Below are 18,594 nucleotides of genomic sequence, written 5' to 3'. Positions count from 1 at the left end.
CGGTAGAGGACATTGTGTCTGTCCCCTTGCAGTCAGTGCTGACCCCAATGTACCTGTAGGGTGCTGTGCTGTGGGGGTGGGGGGTGGGGTCTTTCTCATGCCTAGCCAATCTGTGCCTTGTGCCCCTTGTGGTGGGTAAAGATCCCTGGCATGTTTGAGGAGAAGCAAGTTCATCATCCTGGCTTCCCGGCCAGCTTGACTGACTCCAGCCTGCCTCCCTGCATTCCTTCGTTGGCATTCCCCGTGATTCACCATCACTGCCTTTCCTAACCTCTCATTATCCCTGCAGAAGGTGGTGCCCTGTACCCTGCGGGGGAGCACCTCCCCAGATCCAGATGCCCTCGTGCCAAACCAGCTCTGCTTGCAAACAGGAAGCACAGATGGCAGCAGTGCTTGCATCACAGCAGCCAACCCAGCCTCCTTGAGATTCTCCAAGCTGGCCTGAAGCAGCCAGGGTGCCCAGGGTAGCCAAGTCTTGGGCCTGCAGCAAACATAGGACCCCGAATGGGAAGATGCCTCAGCAAGCCCCCAGGCTAAGGTGTTGTATGGGTGGGAAGCAAACAGAGCAAATCGTGACCATTCCTGCTAGCCAGACTCTTGTGATGGGTGTTGCTCTGGTCTTTTAAACAGCCACTATGGCACACCCCAGAGGTGACTGTATTTCATTGTTTAGTAATGCATATATATATATATATATATATATATATATATATATGGCTGCTGCATCCCATCTCAGTGCTTGATAATATTTACATCTGCTGCTGCATCTCACCCCAAAGGTGGCTGCATCTCAGTGTTGGATATTATTTATATATGTGGCTGCATCTTAGTGCCTGGTTTTAGTTATGTATACAGCCACTGCATCCCACCCCAGAGATGGATACATTGCAGAGCTTGGTGTTACTTATATAGAGAGCTGCTGCATCCCACCCCAGTGGTCGCAGCATCTCAGCACTAGGTGAGGGATCCCAGTGTAAACAGCTGCTGTGCCATGCCCCAGAAGAAGCTGCATCTTAGTGCTGCTGGATTAAGCAATTCCACCCTCATGCTATGTAGCTGGTTAAAGTACTTTTTGGTCAGCCAGGATGAACAGTGCTGCAAAAAGGGGATGAGCCAATTTGAGGCTGATTTCACTGGAAACTATATTCCACCTCTAGCCTCCCGCCCTCCCAAAATACCCTTTGGCCTAGGGGAAGATGCACTAGACTGGGATCCAGGAGCTCAAATCTTGCCTCTTCCACTAACCTGTGTTAACCATTCCTATAACCCTAAGCAAGTCCCTGCCCCAGGGAGGCAGGTCTTAGCTCTCCCCCCACCCCGGGGTTCCTGTGAGTTTTCACAAGTGACCATGTAATTAGAGCCTGTAGCAAAATGTTCCCATGCAAAGGGGCAGCAGTAAGGCTCAAGGTATTTATTTGCATGGTAGTAGCACAGGAGCCCAGCAGTGGACCAGGACCCCTGTTGTGCTAGGTGCTGTACACATAGAACACAGTCCCTGCCTCAAAGAGCTGACAGTCACAGGGGAGGTGGCAGACCTGTGCTAGCCCTAACCTAGCTGGGGGAGGGAAGAAAAGCCATGAGGATATGATGGCAGGGGCTAGCCACCCCAATACCAGCCTGTTCGGGAGCCTGACTACAGGCTGCAGATGCCAAGAGTCCTGGTATGACCAAGCCTCCATGCATCTGAAGAAGTGGGTTTTTACCCATGAAAACTTGTGCCCAAATCAATGTTAGTCTTTAAGCTGCTTGTTTTTGTGGATAGAGACTAACACAGCTACCCCTCTCATAAGAGTCCTGGCATTGCTAGTTGTGCCCACATGGCAATTGCACCTTCACTTTGGAATGTAGAGGCACACAGTGTGCTTCCACACGACAATAAGGCCCTATTATCATGGCCTTATCACAGGGGGGGCAGAAGAGCTCAGGTGACCTGGGGGGCAGGCAGGGCTAAAATGCCACAAGGCGGACAGTTAAGATGCAGGGGAGACAGGTGGCCCATGGAGGGAAGCAGTTAAAATGCAGGAGGTGGGCAGAGCTACGGTGTCCTCAGGGGAAGGGAACAGGGTGCAGATGCCCCAAAGGAGGGCAGTTAAGATGCAGGGGGCTGGGCTAAAATGCCCCAAGGAGGGCAGTTAATATTTGGTTGGGCAGGGCTGAGAGGCCCCAAGGGGAAGTAGGGTGCAGCAGGGCAGGGCTGAGCTGTCCTGTGGGCTAGTTAGGGTGCAGCGAGCAGGGCTGAGACGCCGCTGGGGGGCAGGCACGGGGCAGCGCCCCAGGCCGGTGCATGGCTCGGGCGGAGCTGGGGGGGCGCCAGGGCCCAGCGAGGCCGCCCGGCGCGCTCCGCCCAGCGCCGCGCCGCGCTCCGCCCCGCCTCGCCGCCCCCGGCCGCTGCAGCGATTCCGGGCCAGGCCCCGCGCCCGCCGCCCGGAGCCGCCAGCGCCGCGCAGGGCAGCCGCAGCCTCGGCCGGGCCGAGGATATGGTGACGGGATGGCCCGGGCCGGAGACGCCTTCCCGCTGCACCTGCTGGCCTGGCACAACCGGCACCAGGCGCTGGAGAGCGAGCTGCGCACGGGGCAGGTGCGGGACCCGCCGGGATTTTCCCCACTTCGCCGGGCATCCCCGGGACCTTCCCCACCCCTGCGGGCTCCCGCGAGACCCTCTCCGCGACCCCCCACCCCCCCGCGCCGGTCACCTCCGGCACCCTCCATTGGACACCCCCCCCCGCGCGCGCGTACATCCCTGGCACCTTCCGGGACCCCAGCGGCACCCTGGACCCTCCCGGGGAACCCCCTACTCCGCTGAGCATCCAGACCCCCCGGTATCCCCTCACCGGGCACCCCCAGAATCCCCCTTGCTATACTAGTCCCCCAGCCTCCCCCTGGGATACTCCCCACCCCATTGGGTGCCTCTGGGACCCCCGCCCCCCGGGTTCGCCAGGCACCCCCAGAACCCTCCCTGGGATTTACCGCACCCCACTGGGCACGCTTGGGACTCTGGGACCCTTCACCCCTCTGGGCACTCCTGGAACCCTTCAAGGCATCCCAGACCTTCCACCCTACTGGGCACCCCAGGACCTCCTGGGATACCCCCCCCAACATCCTACTTGTCTTTCCCAGGACCCCCCACACACTCCGCCAAGCACCATGGAAATCCCCTAAACTCCCAGAACCCCCCATCCCATTGTGGCACCCCCAGAACCTCAAACCCCAGCTCCCGCTACCCTGCCAGCCACTCCTGGGCAACACACTGGGCACCCCCACCCTGCTGGGTGACTCCTTAACTCTCCAGCAAACCCTCCCCAACCCTGGGACCCCTTAACATTCTCCACCCCACTAGGCACCAGCCATGCCTTAACCTCCTAACATTCTCCACCCCGCTAGGCACTCCCCACTCCACTGACCCCCGTCCCAGCAGACACCCTGCCAATCTGCTGGGTACTGGTCACCTGGCAACCCCTATACCCATGGGACCCCCCAGAATTTCCCACTCCACTGGGCATCCCTACTCTGCTGCAGCCACCCCGGGAACCCCTGGGGAACCCCACCCATCAGGCACTTCTGGAACCCCCTAACACCACCAGGCACCCCTCAGGACCTCTTAGCCCACCAGGCACACTTAGGACTCTACACTGTGGGGACCCTCCTAACCTCCACCCTGGAGCTGCACAGGGCACCCCACCCCCCATGGGTAGCCCCACCACAGGGACCCACCAAGCCCTCCCAGGACCCCCACTACACTGGGCACACACCCCCCGGGACCTCCTCCACCCCATCAGGAACCCCTTCTATAGGTACCCCGTAACCCACCTGGGATATCCCACTCTGGCACCCCCCCCCAACTCCTATTCCTACACCAGGTATTCCCTACTCCTGAACCTCAATCCAGCATCTCACTAACCCTGCATCACCACTCTCCAGGTGTCCCCTACCCCCACATCCCCCCACTGGATACCCCCTAAACCCAGGTACCCCCCAATCCCCATTTCTCTATCCCAGATCCCCATTCTCCATTTCAATACTCTGGTACCCCCACCCCACCCTGATACCCTCTCTACTCACCCCTCTGAGTAGCCTCCATCCCTTCACTTGGTACCCCACACCAGGACCCCTATCCTCCATCCTTTCCACTCTGTACCCTCACTAGGTACCCTCTAACCCCCTCCTTCTGGTACCCCCCAGTACCTGCACCAGGTACCTTCCTAATCCCACTCCTCCATCCAGTATCCCCTACGCCCAGCATCACCCCACTATGTACCCTGACCCTGGTACCCCCATCCGCCATTCCTCCACCTGACACCTCTAGCCAGCACCCTCCCCACCAGGTCTCCCTGGTTCCTCTTCCTCCACCTGCCCCCGCCCCACCTCACCCCAGCATCGCTCCAAATGGCACCAGGTGCTGGAGAGCAAACTGCACCCAGGCAGCCCCAGCCATTATTTCCCAATCAGCTCCCACCTGCCCCGATCCGTCTCACCAGGTTCTCACCAGGTCCCCCGTTCCCCAGCCAGTACCAGGCACTGGAGTGGGATCTGCTCACAGGGCAGGTGTGGGATCAACCCATTCCATAGCCCTCCCAGCCCCTTCTCTCTTCTCTCCAACTAGCACTAGGGTCTGGAGAGCGATCTCGGCATAAATCCACATCCCTGCCCTCAGCGCCCCCCATGGTCCCGTCTCTGCCCACAGCCCACTACAACCAGTCAGGAGTTTGACAAGCTGGGAGGGGCCATAGGGGAAGGGGGCAGGACAAGGCACCCCCACGTCCCCTCACTGCCATGGGAGGGGCACCTTTGCATGAGTGAGGCTGAGGAGCTGGGCAGGAGAGTCCCCTTGGGGGGGAAGGGGGCAGGCAGAATGGGACCCAGGATGGCAGGCATAGAGGCCCAACAGCTTCCAGCCCCGGCAGAGAGGCCAGAGCCCAGGATGGGGAATGGGACCCAGGCCTCCAGGATGGCAGTGGTACAGCTGGGGCCCTAGTTTAGCCCATTGGGGCATGGGGGGTGTACAGCTGTTAACCCCACAGTTCCCGTTCAGCACGATATCGAGTTGATCGACCCACGGGGCCGCACACCTCTGGAGCTGGCTGTGTCACTGGGCAACCTCGAGTCGGCCCGGGTGCTGCTGCGGCACAACGCCAACGTGGGCAGGGAGAATGCCAATGGCTGGACAGGTACTGGCGGGGGGAGCACACGGAGCTGGGGGAGGTCAGGTATGGGGGGATGGAGGGCAGTTATGGGGAGTTGGGCAGCTCTGGTGCCAGCCCCTCTGCTGCACGGCTCCTCCCCTATGGCACGGAATTTCTCCCCCACTAGCTCCTGGAGGTCTCAGCCTCCCCTCTGCCATGCTCCAGGGGGCTGGTGTCCATGGACCCAGGATTCAGACCTGGACTTTGCCAGCAGAGGGCCCTGTGTTGTGCCATTGGGTACCTGGCTTTGCATGCCCAGGGCAATGGGTTGGTGCTGGCCTTGCCCGGGGTGTGTGCAGGGGAGGGAGCTGGCTTGGGTGCCAGTGTGCAGAGGGGACAGGCAGTGCCCTATCCCTGATGACTCCGTGTTGCTCCCTCTCTGCCCCTCCCCCAGTCCTGCAGGAGGCCGTCAGCACCGGGGACCCTGAGATGGTGCAACTGGTGCTCCAATACCGCGACTACCAGCGTGCCACCAACCGCCTGGCTGGCATCCCCGAGCTGCTCAACAAACTGCGCAAGGTTAGTGTGTGCGTGTGTGCCCCCAGCCAGCCTTGCCCTCGGGTACAGACCCCCCCTTTCCCCCCGGATCCCAGCCCCCTCGCATCCCCACCCTGGGGTACAGACACACACACACAGGACCCCAGCCCCATGGCACCTTCGCCCTGGGGTACAGACCCCTGGGACCTCAGCCCCCTGCCAGCCTTGCCCTGGGGTACAGAACCCCCTGGAACCCCAACTCCCCTGGCATCCCCTCCCTGGGGTGCAGACTCCCCTGGCACTCTTGCCCTGGGGTACAGACCCCCCCAGGACCCACGCCCTGGGGTACAGACCCCTTGGGACCCCAGCCCCCTGCCAGCTTTGCCCTGGGGTTCAGACACACATCCCTGGGACCCCATCCCCCTGGCCCCTCCCCCGCCCTGGGGTACAGACACACACCCCTGGGACCCCAGCCGTCTGGCACCCCTGCCCTAGGATGCAGACACCCCCCAGCCCTCTGGTACCCCCGCCCTGTGGTTCAGCCCCCCCAGGGACCTGAGCCCCCTGCCAGCCTTGCCCTGGAGTACAAACCCGCCCCAGGACCGCAGCCCCCTGGTACCCTTGCCCTGGGGTACAGACTCCCCCCTGGGGCCCCAGCCCCCTGGCATTCCTACCCTGGGTTACAGACACCCCCCTGGGACCCCAGCCCTCTGGGATCCCACCCTGGGATACGGATGACCCCCCAGCCCCCTGGCACCCCTGCCCTGCTGGCCCCTAGGTGCCTCCTGAGAGCTAAGCCCTGGGCGCCCACAGTGGGGGATACATTGGGATCCCCCAGGATCTTGGACAGGAGCACACTTAGGATCTCACCCAGCCCTGGGGATTTCCCAGCTTGAGATTTGTCCCCCAGGATCTCTGCAGGGATCCCCTCACTTCCCCCAGGATCCTGTTCTTACCCCCTACCCCTAATCAGGGAGGGACCTCCCCTCCTCCCCAAGTCCGGATCTCTCTTTCCCTGTTCCTCCCCAATCTGATCACTTCAGGGAATTCCCCCCCTTCTGATCTCTCCCCCCCCCCCCCCCAGTCCCTCCAGGGAATCCCCCATGATCTCTCAGACCTCAATCTCTTCAGGGATTCCCCCCGTCCTGCAGACCCTGATCTCCCCCACCCCGATCTCTGCTGGGAATGCCTGATCTCATCCCTTTGCTGTCTCCTCTCTTCCAGGCCCCTGATTTCTACGTGGAGATGAAGTGGGAGTTCACCAGCTGGGGTGAGTCCGTCCCTGGGGGCTCCCGAAGGGGGGTTTGCAGGAGGACACCCCCAATCTCCTTCCCCAGTGCCAGAGACCAGGGATATCTGGCTATATGGAAGGGGGAGACTAGATCCCCCTGGTCATTGTCCCCACCCAGCCACTACCCTGCCCCTGATCTGCCAGCAGCTAGTGCCTCCCTTTCTCGGAGCTGGGCCCTGGCGTGGGAGTTTGGGGGGATGGGAGTGCTGCCTGGCCATGTTAAGCCCAGCACCATAATGGAGCCCCCGCTGGCTGGGAGGAGGAACTGCAGGCATCTGGACACACCCTCCCTGGTGGGGTGCAGCTGCCCACACTGCCATGCCTCTTCCCCGCTCACTCTCTGTCCCTCCCCCACAGTGCCCCTGGTCTCCAAGGTGTGCCCGAGCGATGTATACCGGGTGTGGAAGCGTGGCGAGAACCTGCGGGTCGACACCACCCTGCTGGGCTTCGAGCACATGACCTGGCAGCGTGGGCGGCGCAGCTATATCTTCAAGGGGGAAGGTCAGAGATGCCCCCAGCCTTTCCGGGCCCCACCCCATTCCTCTGCCCCCGGGGGAATTGGGCTCTATTTCCTCTCAATGCCCTGTGCAGGATGCACCTCCCCGATCTGACTGAGTAGTAGAGCTGGGCCCCTTTCCACTCCCCAACACGAGGGGCTCCCAGAGATGGGGCTGAGACCCCAGCTGGCCCAGCCCTGGGGAGGGGAATGGGGTCACTGCCAATGGGAGTTGGCGCTCCATTGGGATATGGCTGCTGGAAAAGGCCAGGGAAGCAGTCCGCCTACACATAGAGTCTCAGGGAATCCTGGAGGGAGGCTGAGGCGACATCACCATGGTACCTCCAACCTGGCCAGGGGTAGGGTGGGACTGTGGCACTGATGTGTCCCCTCTCCCCCTGGCCAGAGGAGGGTGCCATGGTGATGGAGGTGGATCACGACAAGCAGGTGGTCTACACGGAGACGCTGTCGCTGGCCCTGCATGAGCCAGAGCTGATGCTGGCTGCCATGCAGCCCACCGAGGAGCACGTGGCTAGCCGGCTGACCTCGCCCATCGTTTCCACCCACCTCGACACCAAGAACATCGCCTTCGAGCGGTGAGCTGGGGTGGGAGGGGGAGGACGTGTGGGGGGCATTCATGCAGGCTGACCACGTGGGGGCAGGCCTCTGAGAGGGGCGGGTGTGAGAGGCAGGGTGCACGAGGACAGACATGAGGGAGGCGGGGGAGTACGTGACTGGCGAGGGAGGGCAGGGAAGGAGGAGCATGCTGGCTGGTGAGTCTTGCCCACATGCTCAGGGTTTAATTGATTGCCATATTTGGGGTCGGGAAGGAATTTTTCTCCAGGGAAGATTGGCAGAGGCCCTGGAGGTTTTTCGCCTTCCTCTGCAGCGTGGGGTACGTGTCACTTGCTGGAGGATTCTCTGCACCTTGAGGTCTTTAAACCATGATTTGAGGACTTCAATAACTCAGACATAGGTTAGGGGTTTGTTACAGGAGTGGATGGGTGAGATTCTGTGGCCTGCATTGTGCAGGAGGTTAGACTAGATGATCATAATGGTCCCTTCTGACCTTGAAGTCTATGAGTCTATGAGAAACGCACAAGTGGCGGGTGAGGTGGCTGTGCACGAGATGCCCTTGTGCTAGAGGCTGTGGACAGTGGGGAGGGGGGATGGGCACGACTGACATTTTTGTGGTCGCAACTGATGAGCGGGGTGGGGGATCCATGTGTGTGATGGGCCCTTGTACGACCGCGTGTGCTAGTGAGCGGGGCAGGGGATTCACATGTGTGATTGGCCCTTGTACGACCGTGTGCGCTAGTGAGCATGGAGTGGAGTGGTGGTCTGCGTGTGCAATGGGTCCTTAAATGACCATGCATACTAGTGAGATAGGCAGGGGATCCTCATACAACTGCACATGCTAGTGAGATGGACAGAGGAATCTGCATGTGCAACAGGGATTCATGTGACCACATGTGCTAGTGAGCGGGGTGGGTGATCTGTGTGTGTGACGGGCACAACCGTGTGCACTAGTGAGTTGGGAGGGTCAGGGGGCCGCATGTGCGATGGGCCCTCGTATGGCTGCCTGTCTTAATGAGGGGGCAGGGGGTTTGTATATGCCATAGTCCTTCATATGATGGTGTGTGTGCTAGTGAGCGGGGCAGGGGATCTGCATGTGTGACGGACACAATTGTGTGTGCTAGTCAGTGGGGCGGGGGGGTCTTCTTGTACGACGGGCCCTTGTATGACCGTGTGTGCTAGTGAGAGGGGCAGGAGGTCCATGTGTACGATGGGACTTCATATGACCACATGTGCTAGTGAGCAGGGTGGGTGATCTGCGTGTGTGATGGGCACAACCGTGTGCACTAATGAGTGGGGTGGGGCAGGGGTCCATGTGTGTGATGGGCTCTCGTATGGCTGCGTGTCTTAATGAGGGGGCAGGGGGTTCGTATATGCAATAGTCCTTCATATGATGGTGTGTGTGCTAGTGAGCGGGGCAGGGGGGTCCGCACGTGTGACTGGCCCTCATATGCAATGGGTCCTCATATGGCTGCATGTGCGAATGAGAAGTGTATGTGCAACAGGCCTTCATGTGACCACATGTGTTAGTGAGCGGGGCCGGGGATCTGTGTGTGTGACAGGCACAACTGTGTGTGTTAGTGAGTGGGTCTGTGGGTCCTCATATGGCTGCGTGTCTTAATGAGTGGGCAGGGGATCCATATAGGCAATAAGTCTTCATATGAGTGTGTGTGTGCTAGTGAGTGGGGCAGGGGATCTGCATGTGTGACGGGCCCTCGTACAACCGTGTGTACTAGTGAGCAGCGTGGGGGGGAGGCGCATGTGACAGGCCCTCGTATGACCGCTCATGCTAGTGAGCAGGGTTGGGGGGTGACCAGGCCTTTCCTTGGGCATCTTGTCCTTCAGCTCCATGCCTGCCCTTGGGGTTGGTGAGCAGAGCCAGGGCTGGGGGATGCACGTGCCTGCAGCTCTTGTGCAACAGCTCTATTCACAGCTGGGCACTGAAAGGAGGATCCAGGGAGGAACAGAGCTGGGCTTGGGTAGCTCTTGACTGGAGGGAGCCTGGGGGAGCCACAGCCAGGCATTGGGGCATATGGGGGAGGGGAGGGGAGGGGTCTGTCTAGGGTGGGCTGGGGCAGAAGTAGGGGAACGCAGTATCTGACCCGACCATTCCCATCTTGGCAGGAATAAGTCTGGGATCTGGGGCTGGCGCTCGGAGAAGATGGAAGTGATCAGTGGCTATGAAGCCAAGGTAATGCCCTGTTCCCCATCCTGGGGGTGCACGGGATGGGAACCTTAACTGGGAGGGAAAGACTGGGATGGGATGGGCCCCAGACCTGTGGTATGGCAGTGTGAAGTCCTTGCCTGTAGGGGCATCACAGTTTCCCAAGGGAGGAGAGATCAGGAAGGGGAATGGGACCCAGGCATCTAGGAGCAGGAGGAGGTGCTCACCTCTACGGGCCTCGCGTGTACTAGAGATACCAAGCCAGAAAATGGGACCAGGTGTCTGGGAAGGCAGCGCAAGGTGCTCACCCCTCGGGGGTGTAGCTCATGGGGGAGGGGGCTGAGAAAGCTGATTCACACCCCATGTCCTGGCAGGTTTACAGTGCCAGCAACGTGGAGCTCATCACTAAAACAAGAACCGAGCACCTATCGGACCAGGACAAGTCCCGCACCAAAGGTAACACGCTGGCCCTAGCCAACCAATCAGAACATGCAGTCTGCAATGGCCCATCCCTTCCCCTCTGACACATCCACCCTGGATATCCAATCACAGTGCCAGCCCCACACATATACACAGCATAGGGTTGCCAACTTGGTAATATTTAAAAACTCGACACTCCAGCAGGAGTGCCGGAACCTCCCCTGCCCCGCCTCTTCCCCTGAGGCCCCACCCCCATCCACTCCTCTCCCCCTCCCTTCCCTGTTGCTTGCTGCTTTTCCCCTCCCACCCCGCAACCCTCCCGGTCAGAAGGGACTTGCCTGCGGAGCCAGGGCTGGGAGCTGCAGCTGCCTAATGAAGGCAGGAGGCAGACCTGGCTGTGTAGGGGCTGGAGCAGATGATGACCCAGCTCCTCCCCACCTCCCACACCCGAAGTAACCGGACATTGGGTGTCCGGTCAGTAGATCTGACTGGACACTGTCAGGTCCCCTCATCGATCGGACTTTCCAGTCGAAAATCGGTCACTTTGCCACCCTAGTACATCACCCCTTCCCCTGCGACTGTCCATCCTGGCGCCAGGCCCGGCCCCAGCCCTCTCTTCAGCCTGCCCCCTCCCCCTCTGATATACCCACTCTGAACATCCAATCACAGCACCCCAGCCCTCCTGCTCTGACATGCCCACCCACAGTGCCCCCTACTTCCCCTTGTGACAGACCTGCCCCAGCCTTCCAATCACAGACCCGCCTACAAGGGCCTGGCCCCACCCCCTGGCCTTTCAGTCACAGCACCACATCCATCCCTCCCCTCCAGTCACAACCCACTGACAACAACCCGCCTCTCCACCTGTCCATCATGTCTCAAGCCCTGCCCCCCTGAGCACTCGTTTAAGCTGCCCCCTGATGCTGAGCGTTCTGTATCCACACCCACATCAGACCTGATTGCTGTGGGTGGGGGAACTGGCCCTACCAGAGTAGGTTCCCCAGGGCACAGAATGAGCGTGGTAGCTGTTTCCTCGGGGGGAGGTGGTGGTGGTGGGGATTCATACACTCCAGTGGGTCTTTGAGTCTAACCTACTTCCCCTCCCCCCCACAGGCTCCAAGACGCCCTTCCAGTCCTTCCTGGGGATCGCCCAGCAGCATGCCTCCCACAACGGGGTGAGTGACGGGCCCTCCTCCTGCTCTGAGGACTCGAGACACGCGCCTGGTGTGGTGGGGGTCAGGGCAGAAGTGTCAAGTTCCCAGCCATGATGGTAGAATCTGGAGATGGGGCTGTTTGAGGGTGAGGGGTGGGGGGAATACAGCAAGTGAGGGGGAATTCGGCACAAGGGGCACAGCCAGAGAGCATGTGAATGGGGGATCTGACTCCCCTTCCCCATGCCTGCCCCCTCCAGGCCCCTGTGCTGCAGTCCGCCACCCTCACCAACCCCACGGCCATCACCCCCGAGGAGTACTTCGACCCCAGCTTCAACCTGGAGGCCCGCAACATTGGCCGCCCTATTGAGATGTCCAACAAGGTGCAGAGGTGAGGTGGGGAGTGGGGGTGGGGGTCTGGGATGGCAGCAGAGAGGGAGAATGTGCTAGAGGAGCATGAAGAGTCGCTCTGCACTCTCAGCCAGCGATACTGCATGGCGTGGAAAATCCACCCTAATTCTAGCTCCCCTCTGCCAGAGAATGGGACCCAGGTGTCTGGGATGGCAGGGCAGTGTGTTCAACCTTAGAAGTTCCTGCAGCTCCCAGCCCCCAGAGTGAGGGAGAGACCAGGACAGGGAATGGGACCCAGGCGTCCGGGACAACCGTGTAGAGTGCTCGCCCCTAAAGGGCGCCAGGCCTGGTCCCTTGCTTTGCATAGCCAGTGCCGTGCAGGAATTGGGGCTGGGGCAGCTGGCTGTGATGCTCTCCCGGCCATGACAGGTTCAAGGCCACGCTGTGGCTGTGCGAGGATCACCCCCTGTCGCTGGTGGAGCAGGTTACGCCCATCATTGACCTCATGGCCATCAGCAACGCCCACTTCGCCAAGCTGCGTGATTTCATCACCCTCAAGCTGCCACCCGGCTTCCCTGTCAAAATCGGTGAGTGGGGCAGATCTGACGGGGGGTGGCCTGGCTGGATTTGGAGAGCGATAGCGGTGGGCAGGGGACGGGTGGAGGGGAAGGAATGGCTGGGATCTGGGGAGTCTGAGGGGCACAGAGGTGGCTGGAGATGTGGTGGGAATTGGGGGGTTGGGGGAGTTGGGAGAAATGAGGGCCAGTTGTGGGGGTATGAAGGTTGGCAGGGGTCCCCCAAAGTGGGGTGGCAGGGACTGGGGGCAGGGGAGTTGGGAGGTGTGGCAAGGATCATGGAGAAGGGTGGCTGGGCTGATGGGCAAGGAGTGGCAAGGATCATGACAGGGAGGGGTGGCTGAGGACCGTGGGGATCTGGGCTGGGGTGGTTGGGGGCCGGGGAGGATGGGGGAGCTGGGGGGAGTGGCTGTTATGGGGCAGGGGAGGGGCAGCAGGGATCATGAGGAGGAGGGAGTCTGGGGGCCAGCAAGGATGGAGGAGCTGGGGAGGGGAGTCTGAGGGGCGGAGGAGGTGTGGCTGGGATCATGAGGGGGAGAGGTGGCTGGGGGTTGTGAGGAGCTGGGCCGGGGTGGGGTGGCAGGGATCATGAGGGGGAGGGGTGGCTGGGGGCTGTGGGGAGCTGGGCCGGAGTGGCTGGGGGCCAGGCAGGATTGGGGAGCTCGGGAGGTGTGGCTTGGGGCCAGAGGGAGCGGGGCCAGGGTGGCTGATGCGTGAGGGGCATGCCTGGGGGCTGTACCATCCGTTGCTCCCAGTGTCTCACGCTCTCGTGTTCACACACACACACACCAGAGATCCCCCTCTTCCATGTGCTCAATGCACGAATCACCTTCAGCAACCTGTGTGGGTGCGATGAGTCGCTGAGCTCCGTGCGGGTCTGCGGCCCTGCCCCCAGCTCCTCCCCAGGGGATGCCAGAGAACCAGCTGCAGGGGCAGAGGCGCCCCCCAACCCGAAAGGTAGGGGAGCCTGCAAGGGGTGGGGGGGCTGTGCACACCAGGCATCCCACTGCAAACCCCACAGTGACCTCTATTGACCCCAATCTCCACAGGGTCGAGGGCCAAGGCAGTATGTGTGGGGGGTGGGTGCCCCTCTGGGAGGGGCAGACTCCTACAGGTGGAGCAGTGTGTCTGTGATCCCAGTGGGGTATGGGCCACTCTCACCCCATCCCCCTCTCCCCAGTGTTCCCGTTCCCCTGCGAGGTGGACCCGGTAGTGTTTGAGGTGCCCCAGGGCTACGCTATGCTGGGTGCTGGCCGCAATGAGCCCATGCGGGACGAGGATGATGACCTGCTGCAGTTTGCCATCCAGCAGAGCCTGCTCGACGCTGGCACCGAGACCGACCAGGTGAGATCCAGGCAGGGCCTTTCTCCTCTCAGGGCACCAGCTCCGATCCAGCCCCAGGGTGGGGGGGGGGACTGGTGGGCTCAGGGGGGCAGGGAATGGGACATGGGGCCTTTCCTCTCTTGGGGCACTGGCTCTGATCTGGCCCCAGGGTGAGGGGACTGGTGGGCCTGGGGGCATGGAATGGGACATGGAGCCTTTTCCCTCTCGGGGCACCAGCTCTGATCCAGCCCCAGGGTGCTGGGACTAGTGGGCTCAGGGGGGCAGGGAATGGGACATGGGGCCTTCCCCCTTTAGGGCATGCCAGTTCCCTACTTCTGTTCCTGTCCAGTTGAGGTGGGGAGCTATCTGGCTGGTTCAGGGGTGTGGGATTTGGGGTCTCTGATTCAGCAAGGGAGGGGAATATTCCCATGTGCTCATTGGTGCCCTGGACTGCAGGTCACTATCTGGGAGGCGCTAACCAACACGCGCCCAGGCTCCAACCCCCCTTCCTATGACGAGGAGTTGCAGCTGGAGCGGTGAGTTCTGGGGTGGGATGAGCTTTGTGCCAGGACCTCCATGGGCAGCAGACCCCTCCCTTCCTTCCTTGGCCTCTCACATAGCCATTCTCTGGGCTGGCAGGGTGAGGCAGGGGCTGGTCAGTGGGGGGGGCCTGTGAGGTGGTGAGAGGCAGGTGGTGGGGGTGGGGCTGTGAGAGGCAGGTGCTGGTCGGTGGGGGGCAGGGCTGTGAGGGAGGGGCTGGTTGGTGGAGGTTGGGGCTGTGAGAGACAGGTGCTGATTGGTGGGGGGTGGGGCTGTGACAAAGGGGCACAGCTGTGAGGGAGAGGCAGGTCTTGGGGGCGGGACTGTGAGGGCAGTTGCTGACCCGCATCTCTCTCCCGCAGCGCCATCCAGGAGAGCATGTTCCTGCAGTCGGGGCAAGGCCTGGCTGCGACTGAGTCTGGTGACGGAGGCAACAGTGACAACAGCATCGTCCCTCCTGAGGACAGCCCGGCCCCCAGCACCAATGGCTCCTCCTCCTCGGTCCTGCCTCCCCCAGCCTACCCCAGCTTCGATGAGCAGCTGCGCCTGGCCATGGAGCTGTCATCGCGGGAGCAGGAGGAGCAGGAGCGCCAGCAGCGTGAGGAGGATGAGGAGCTGCAGCGCATACTCCAGCTCTCCCTGACGGAGAAGTAATGCCCAGCATACCAGCAGGGGGCCCTGAACCCAGCCTCCCCCAAGACTCCCAGGGGCTCCCCAGTGCCCTGGCTTTGCTGTTGTATTTTTAACCTTGAGGGGGGTACCCGTCCCATTCCCCACCCCCTGTCTTGCAGGGGGCAGGACTGGACTTGACGAGACACCCTCTGCCTTTCCCAGGGCTCTCAGTCCCGCTGCCTCTTGGGTCTTATTTAATTTAACTCTTCTGTTTTGTTTTGTTTTTAAATGGTTATTCTGTTCCCCCTGCCTGGTGGAGGAAAGTTTTGTAGGGCTAGGAGGAAAGAGAAGAATGAGGGAACAGAGGAGAGGAGCAGCAACAGAGTGGCAGAGGCTAAGAAGAACTCTCTGCTGTAGAGAAAGCAGTTTCCAACTGGACTCTTAATTCATGTTGGTGGAAGTAGTGGGATTCTGAAACTGGGCATAACACACACACACTCTCTCTCTCTCTGACTCTGACTGTGTCCTGTCAGCCCACGTGGGCAATAGGGGTGAGGGCAATGAAGGGCTAGAGGTGATGAGGCAGGGCCGGAAACCTGATGACTAGGATGGGGATGCTACATTGGTGGGAGAGGTGGAATGTGACACTCAAACAGAAGCAGGGCCAATAATTTTCAGTCCTGTGTTTCGCCTCCCGAACCCCCTGTGCGTAGCTGCCATGTCCTCTCTTGCCTGTTTAATTTATTTTATTTATATCTCTGCAGCTCTAGAATGGGGAGGGCGAAAGGTGGGTTTTGTTTTTTTAACTCAACTCCAAAGGTTGGAAAGGGAACAGCTGCGTGGAGTGGCTCCTCCTGGCACCCGCAGGGGCCAGGTGAGGGCCTCTGTGCAGCAGGAACCATGAAATAAAAAGGAGAAACCAACCAGCCCCCTGGCTCTCTGGCTCCCTTCATTGTGCATGTCACTCTTTGGCTTGGGCCTTTACTGGTGCATCAGCTGCCTGAGGGAGGGAATGGAGCCAGTATCCTGCTCAGAGCATCCCCTCTGCTCTGGGGTCCCTCTCTGGCCAGCTTCTCCCAATGCAGACAGGGTCCCCAAGGGGGCACAGAGTCCTGCTGGTACTGGGAGGCCTTGCCACTTATCAGGGGGGCTTGGTTGCATCTTGCTTCTTTACAGGACAGAAACACCTGGGTGTGCCAGCTGTGGCTATGTGCCCACTGCTGCTCTGGATGGGTTCTCGTGAGTGCTGCTAGAGGGCTCACGTGCTATTTAAAGGAATATCACCCTATTCCTATCCACTACAGACTTGGACATACTCAACAGCCAGGCAAGACCCAGCTACGCCTGTGCCCAGTGGGCAAGGGGGCCATGCCTGAGCCTGAGAGTCTAGAGCAGAGAAGGGGCCAAGTGGTTGCACTGGCTTTCATTAGCTCCATGAATCCCTGATTTGCAATCCCCATGTCCACCCCCTAGCTTACCCCTTTCTTGCCACTCCCCTCGCATTAGTAATGTCTTAAAAAGAAGAATTTCTGCTCTAAATTGGGTGCTCATCAGTTGGAAAGAACCTGCCCGTACAAGCTGATCACAGGATGACAGTGAGCCACCAAGGTTATATGGCCGTGCAAAAGGCAAATGGAATCCAAGGATGTGTCAGGTGAGGTATTTCCTGTACAGGTAGGGAAGGGTTCGTGCTGTTTGTACAAGGTACTGGTGAGACCTCATCTGGAATCGTGCGCAGTTCTGGGCACCTGTGTTCAAGAATTCAGAACTGGTGCAGAGAAAAGGGCTTCTAGGATGTATGACACGGGAGGTAACTGTCCCACTCTACTTAGCTCTGGTGAGTCCACAGCTAGAGTCCTGTGTCCAGTTCTGGGTGCATGCAGGGCTGGTGCAACCATTTAGGCGACCGCCTTGCTAGGATTTGGGGGGTGCCATTTTCTTCGGCAGCGACCGCGGTGGCCAGATCTTCAGCTGCCTAGGTCGCCGCCGGCATTTAGGCGGAGGGAGCTGGGGCAGGGGAGCGCGGGGAAGGCCGCCTGCAGCAAGTGGGGGGGGCGGTGGCACGCAGGGGAACTCCCTGCCCCAGCTCAACCCTGCCCCGCCTCCTCCCTGAGCACGCTGTGGCTACTTCACTTGTCCCACCTCCCAGGCTTGTGGCACCTAAGCTGATTGGTGCTCGTGCGCAGAGCAGGGGTGGGTGCCTGAGGGTGGGGGTAGGAGCTGCTGCGGGGGCGCCTCAGGGTGGTGGGGGGGAGAGTGCAAGGTGGAAGTTTCACCTAGGGCGTGAAACATCCTTGCACCGGCCCTGGGTGCATGCTTTGGGAGGGATGTGGGCAAACTGGAGTAAGGCCAGCAGGGAGCAACAAAAATGATCAGATTTAAAAAAACTGACCTATGAGGAAAGGTTAAAAACAGGGCACGTTTAGTCTTGAGAAAAGATGGCTGAGGAGGGGACCTGATAAGGTCTTCATATATGTTAAGGGCTGTTATAATGAGACCGTGGGTCAATTGTTTTGTGTGTCCACTGAAGGCAGGGTGAGAAGTAATGGGTTTAATCTGAAGCAAGGGATATCTAGGTTAGATGGTAGGAAAAACTTTCTAAGTCTAAGGGTAGTTCAGCTCTGGAACCAAGAGGTTGTGGAATCCCCATCATGGAGGTTTTTAGGAACAGGTGGGACAAACCCCTGCCTGGGAATGGTCTACGTTTACTTGGTCCTGCCCCAGCATGGGGGGGCTGGACCTGATGACCTCTCATGGCCCTTTCCAGCCCTACACTTTGATGGCTCTATGAGCAGGGGCCTGTTAGACAAGAAAAGACTGGGAGAGTTTGGTTTGTTTAACCCAGCAAAATGAAGCTGGAGCAGAGCTGTCTCTATCAGTACAGCAGGGAGGGAGACAAGCGATTTAAAATAAAGGACAACATTGTCACAAGAACAAAGGGGGAGAAAGTGGCCAGGCATAAACAGGTTGGGAACTAGAAGGTTTCTACCCACCAGCGAAGTGAGGGGCTGGCCCATCTCCCACTAGGAGTAGTGGGGCAAACAACTGGCCTGGTTTTAGAGTGGAGATTGGTAAATATATGACCAGGATTATATGCTGGGGTTACATGGGAGAGCAGGAGACTGGATGTGATCACCTGGATGGTCCCTACTAGTTCTGTCCCCCCATGGCAAAGTTTATCATCTTCCCATCAATTTCCCCTCATTAGATCCCAAGAGTTGCTGTCAACATGGCCTTGAACTGGAGCAATCAAAGCACCCCCACAGCTGGGCGGCTGCTGCCTGGATGGGCACAGGGTGTTATGCTACTGGGACAAAGAGCTGCTGCCCCTGCCCATCCAGCTTCAAATTCCAAAGCACTGCGCTCCCAGGCAATGGGATTGGTGGGGCTCCTGGGACATGCAGGCCTGGACAGGAATAGCCGGTTCAGCCGCTACTAGGG

General features: G+C 59.9%; 1 protein-coding gene across 1 annotated transcript; it reads left to right on the top strand.

The window, feature by feature from the left end:
- The first annotated feature begins 2,394 nt into the window (after positions 1-2,394).
- ANKRD13D (ankyrin repeat domain 13D) lies at positions 2,395-16,081 on the top strand. The gene is made up of 15 exons (XM_039518024.1): positions 2,395-2,578; positions 5,030-5,165; positions 5,575-5,699; positions 6,882-6,927; positions 7,306-7,449; positions 7,851-8,040; positions 10,145-10,211; positions 10,559-10,640; positions 11,715-11,776; positions 12,013-12,143; positions 12,533-12,690; positions 13,471-13,635; positions 13,859-14,022; positions 14,458-14,537; positions 14,904-16,081. Exons 1-15 carry the CDS (start codon positions 2,489-2,491, stop codon positions 15,193-15,195), a joined length of 1,932 nt encoding a protein of 643 aa, XP_039373958.1. The 5' UTR covers positions 2,395-2,488; the 3' UTR covers positions 15,196-16,081.
- The last annotated feature ends 2,513 nt before the right edge of the window (positions 16,082-18,594 follow it).

Source organism: Mauremys reevesii, unplaced genomic scaffold (genome assembly GCF_016161935.1).
Source record: "Mauremys reevesii isolate NIE-2019 unplaced genomic scaffold, ASM1616193v1 Contig2, whole genome shotgun sequence".
NCBI lineage: Eukaryota > Metazoa > Chordata > Testudines > Geoemydidae > Mauremys > Mauremys reevesii.
Note: the sequence above shows the minus strand (reverse complement) of the source record. Positions and strands in the feature narration are given on the sequence as shown.

Coding starts and splice junctions, on each gene's coding strand:
- ANKRD13D (XM_039518024.1), top strand. CDS start 2,489: ATGGCCCGGGCCGGAGACGCCTTCCCGCTGCACCTGCTGGCCTGGCAC. Junction 10,641..11,714: donor GGACAAGTCCCGCACCAAAG/GTAACACGCTGG, acceptor TCCCCCCCACAG/GCTCCAAGACGCCCTTCCAG. Junction 12,144..12,532: donor ATGTCCAACAAGGTGCAGAG/GTGAGGTGGGGA, acceptor CGGCCATGACAG/GTTCAAGGCCACGCTGTGGC.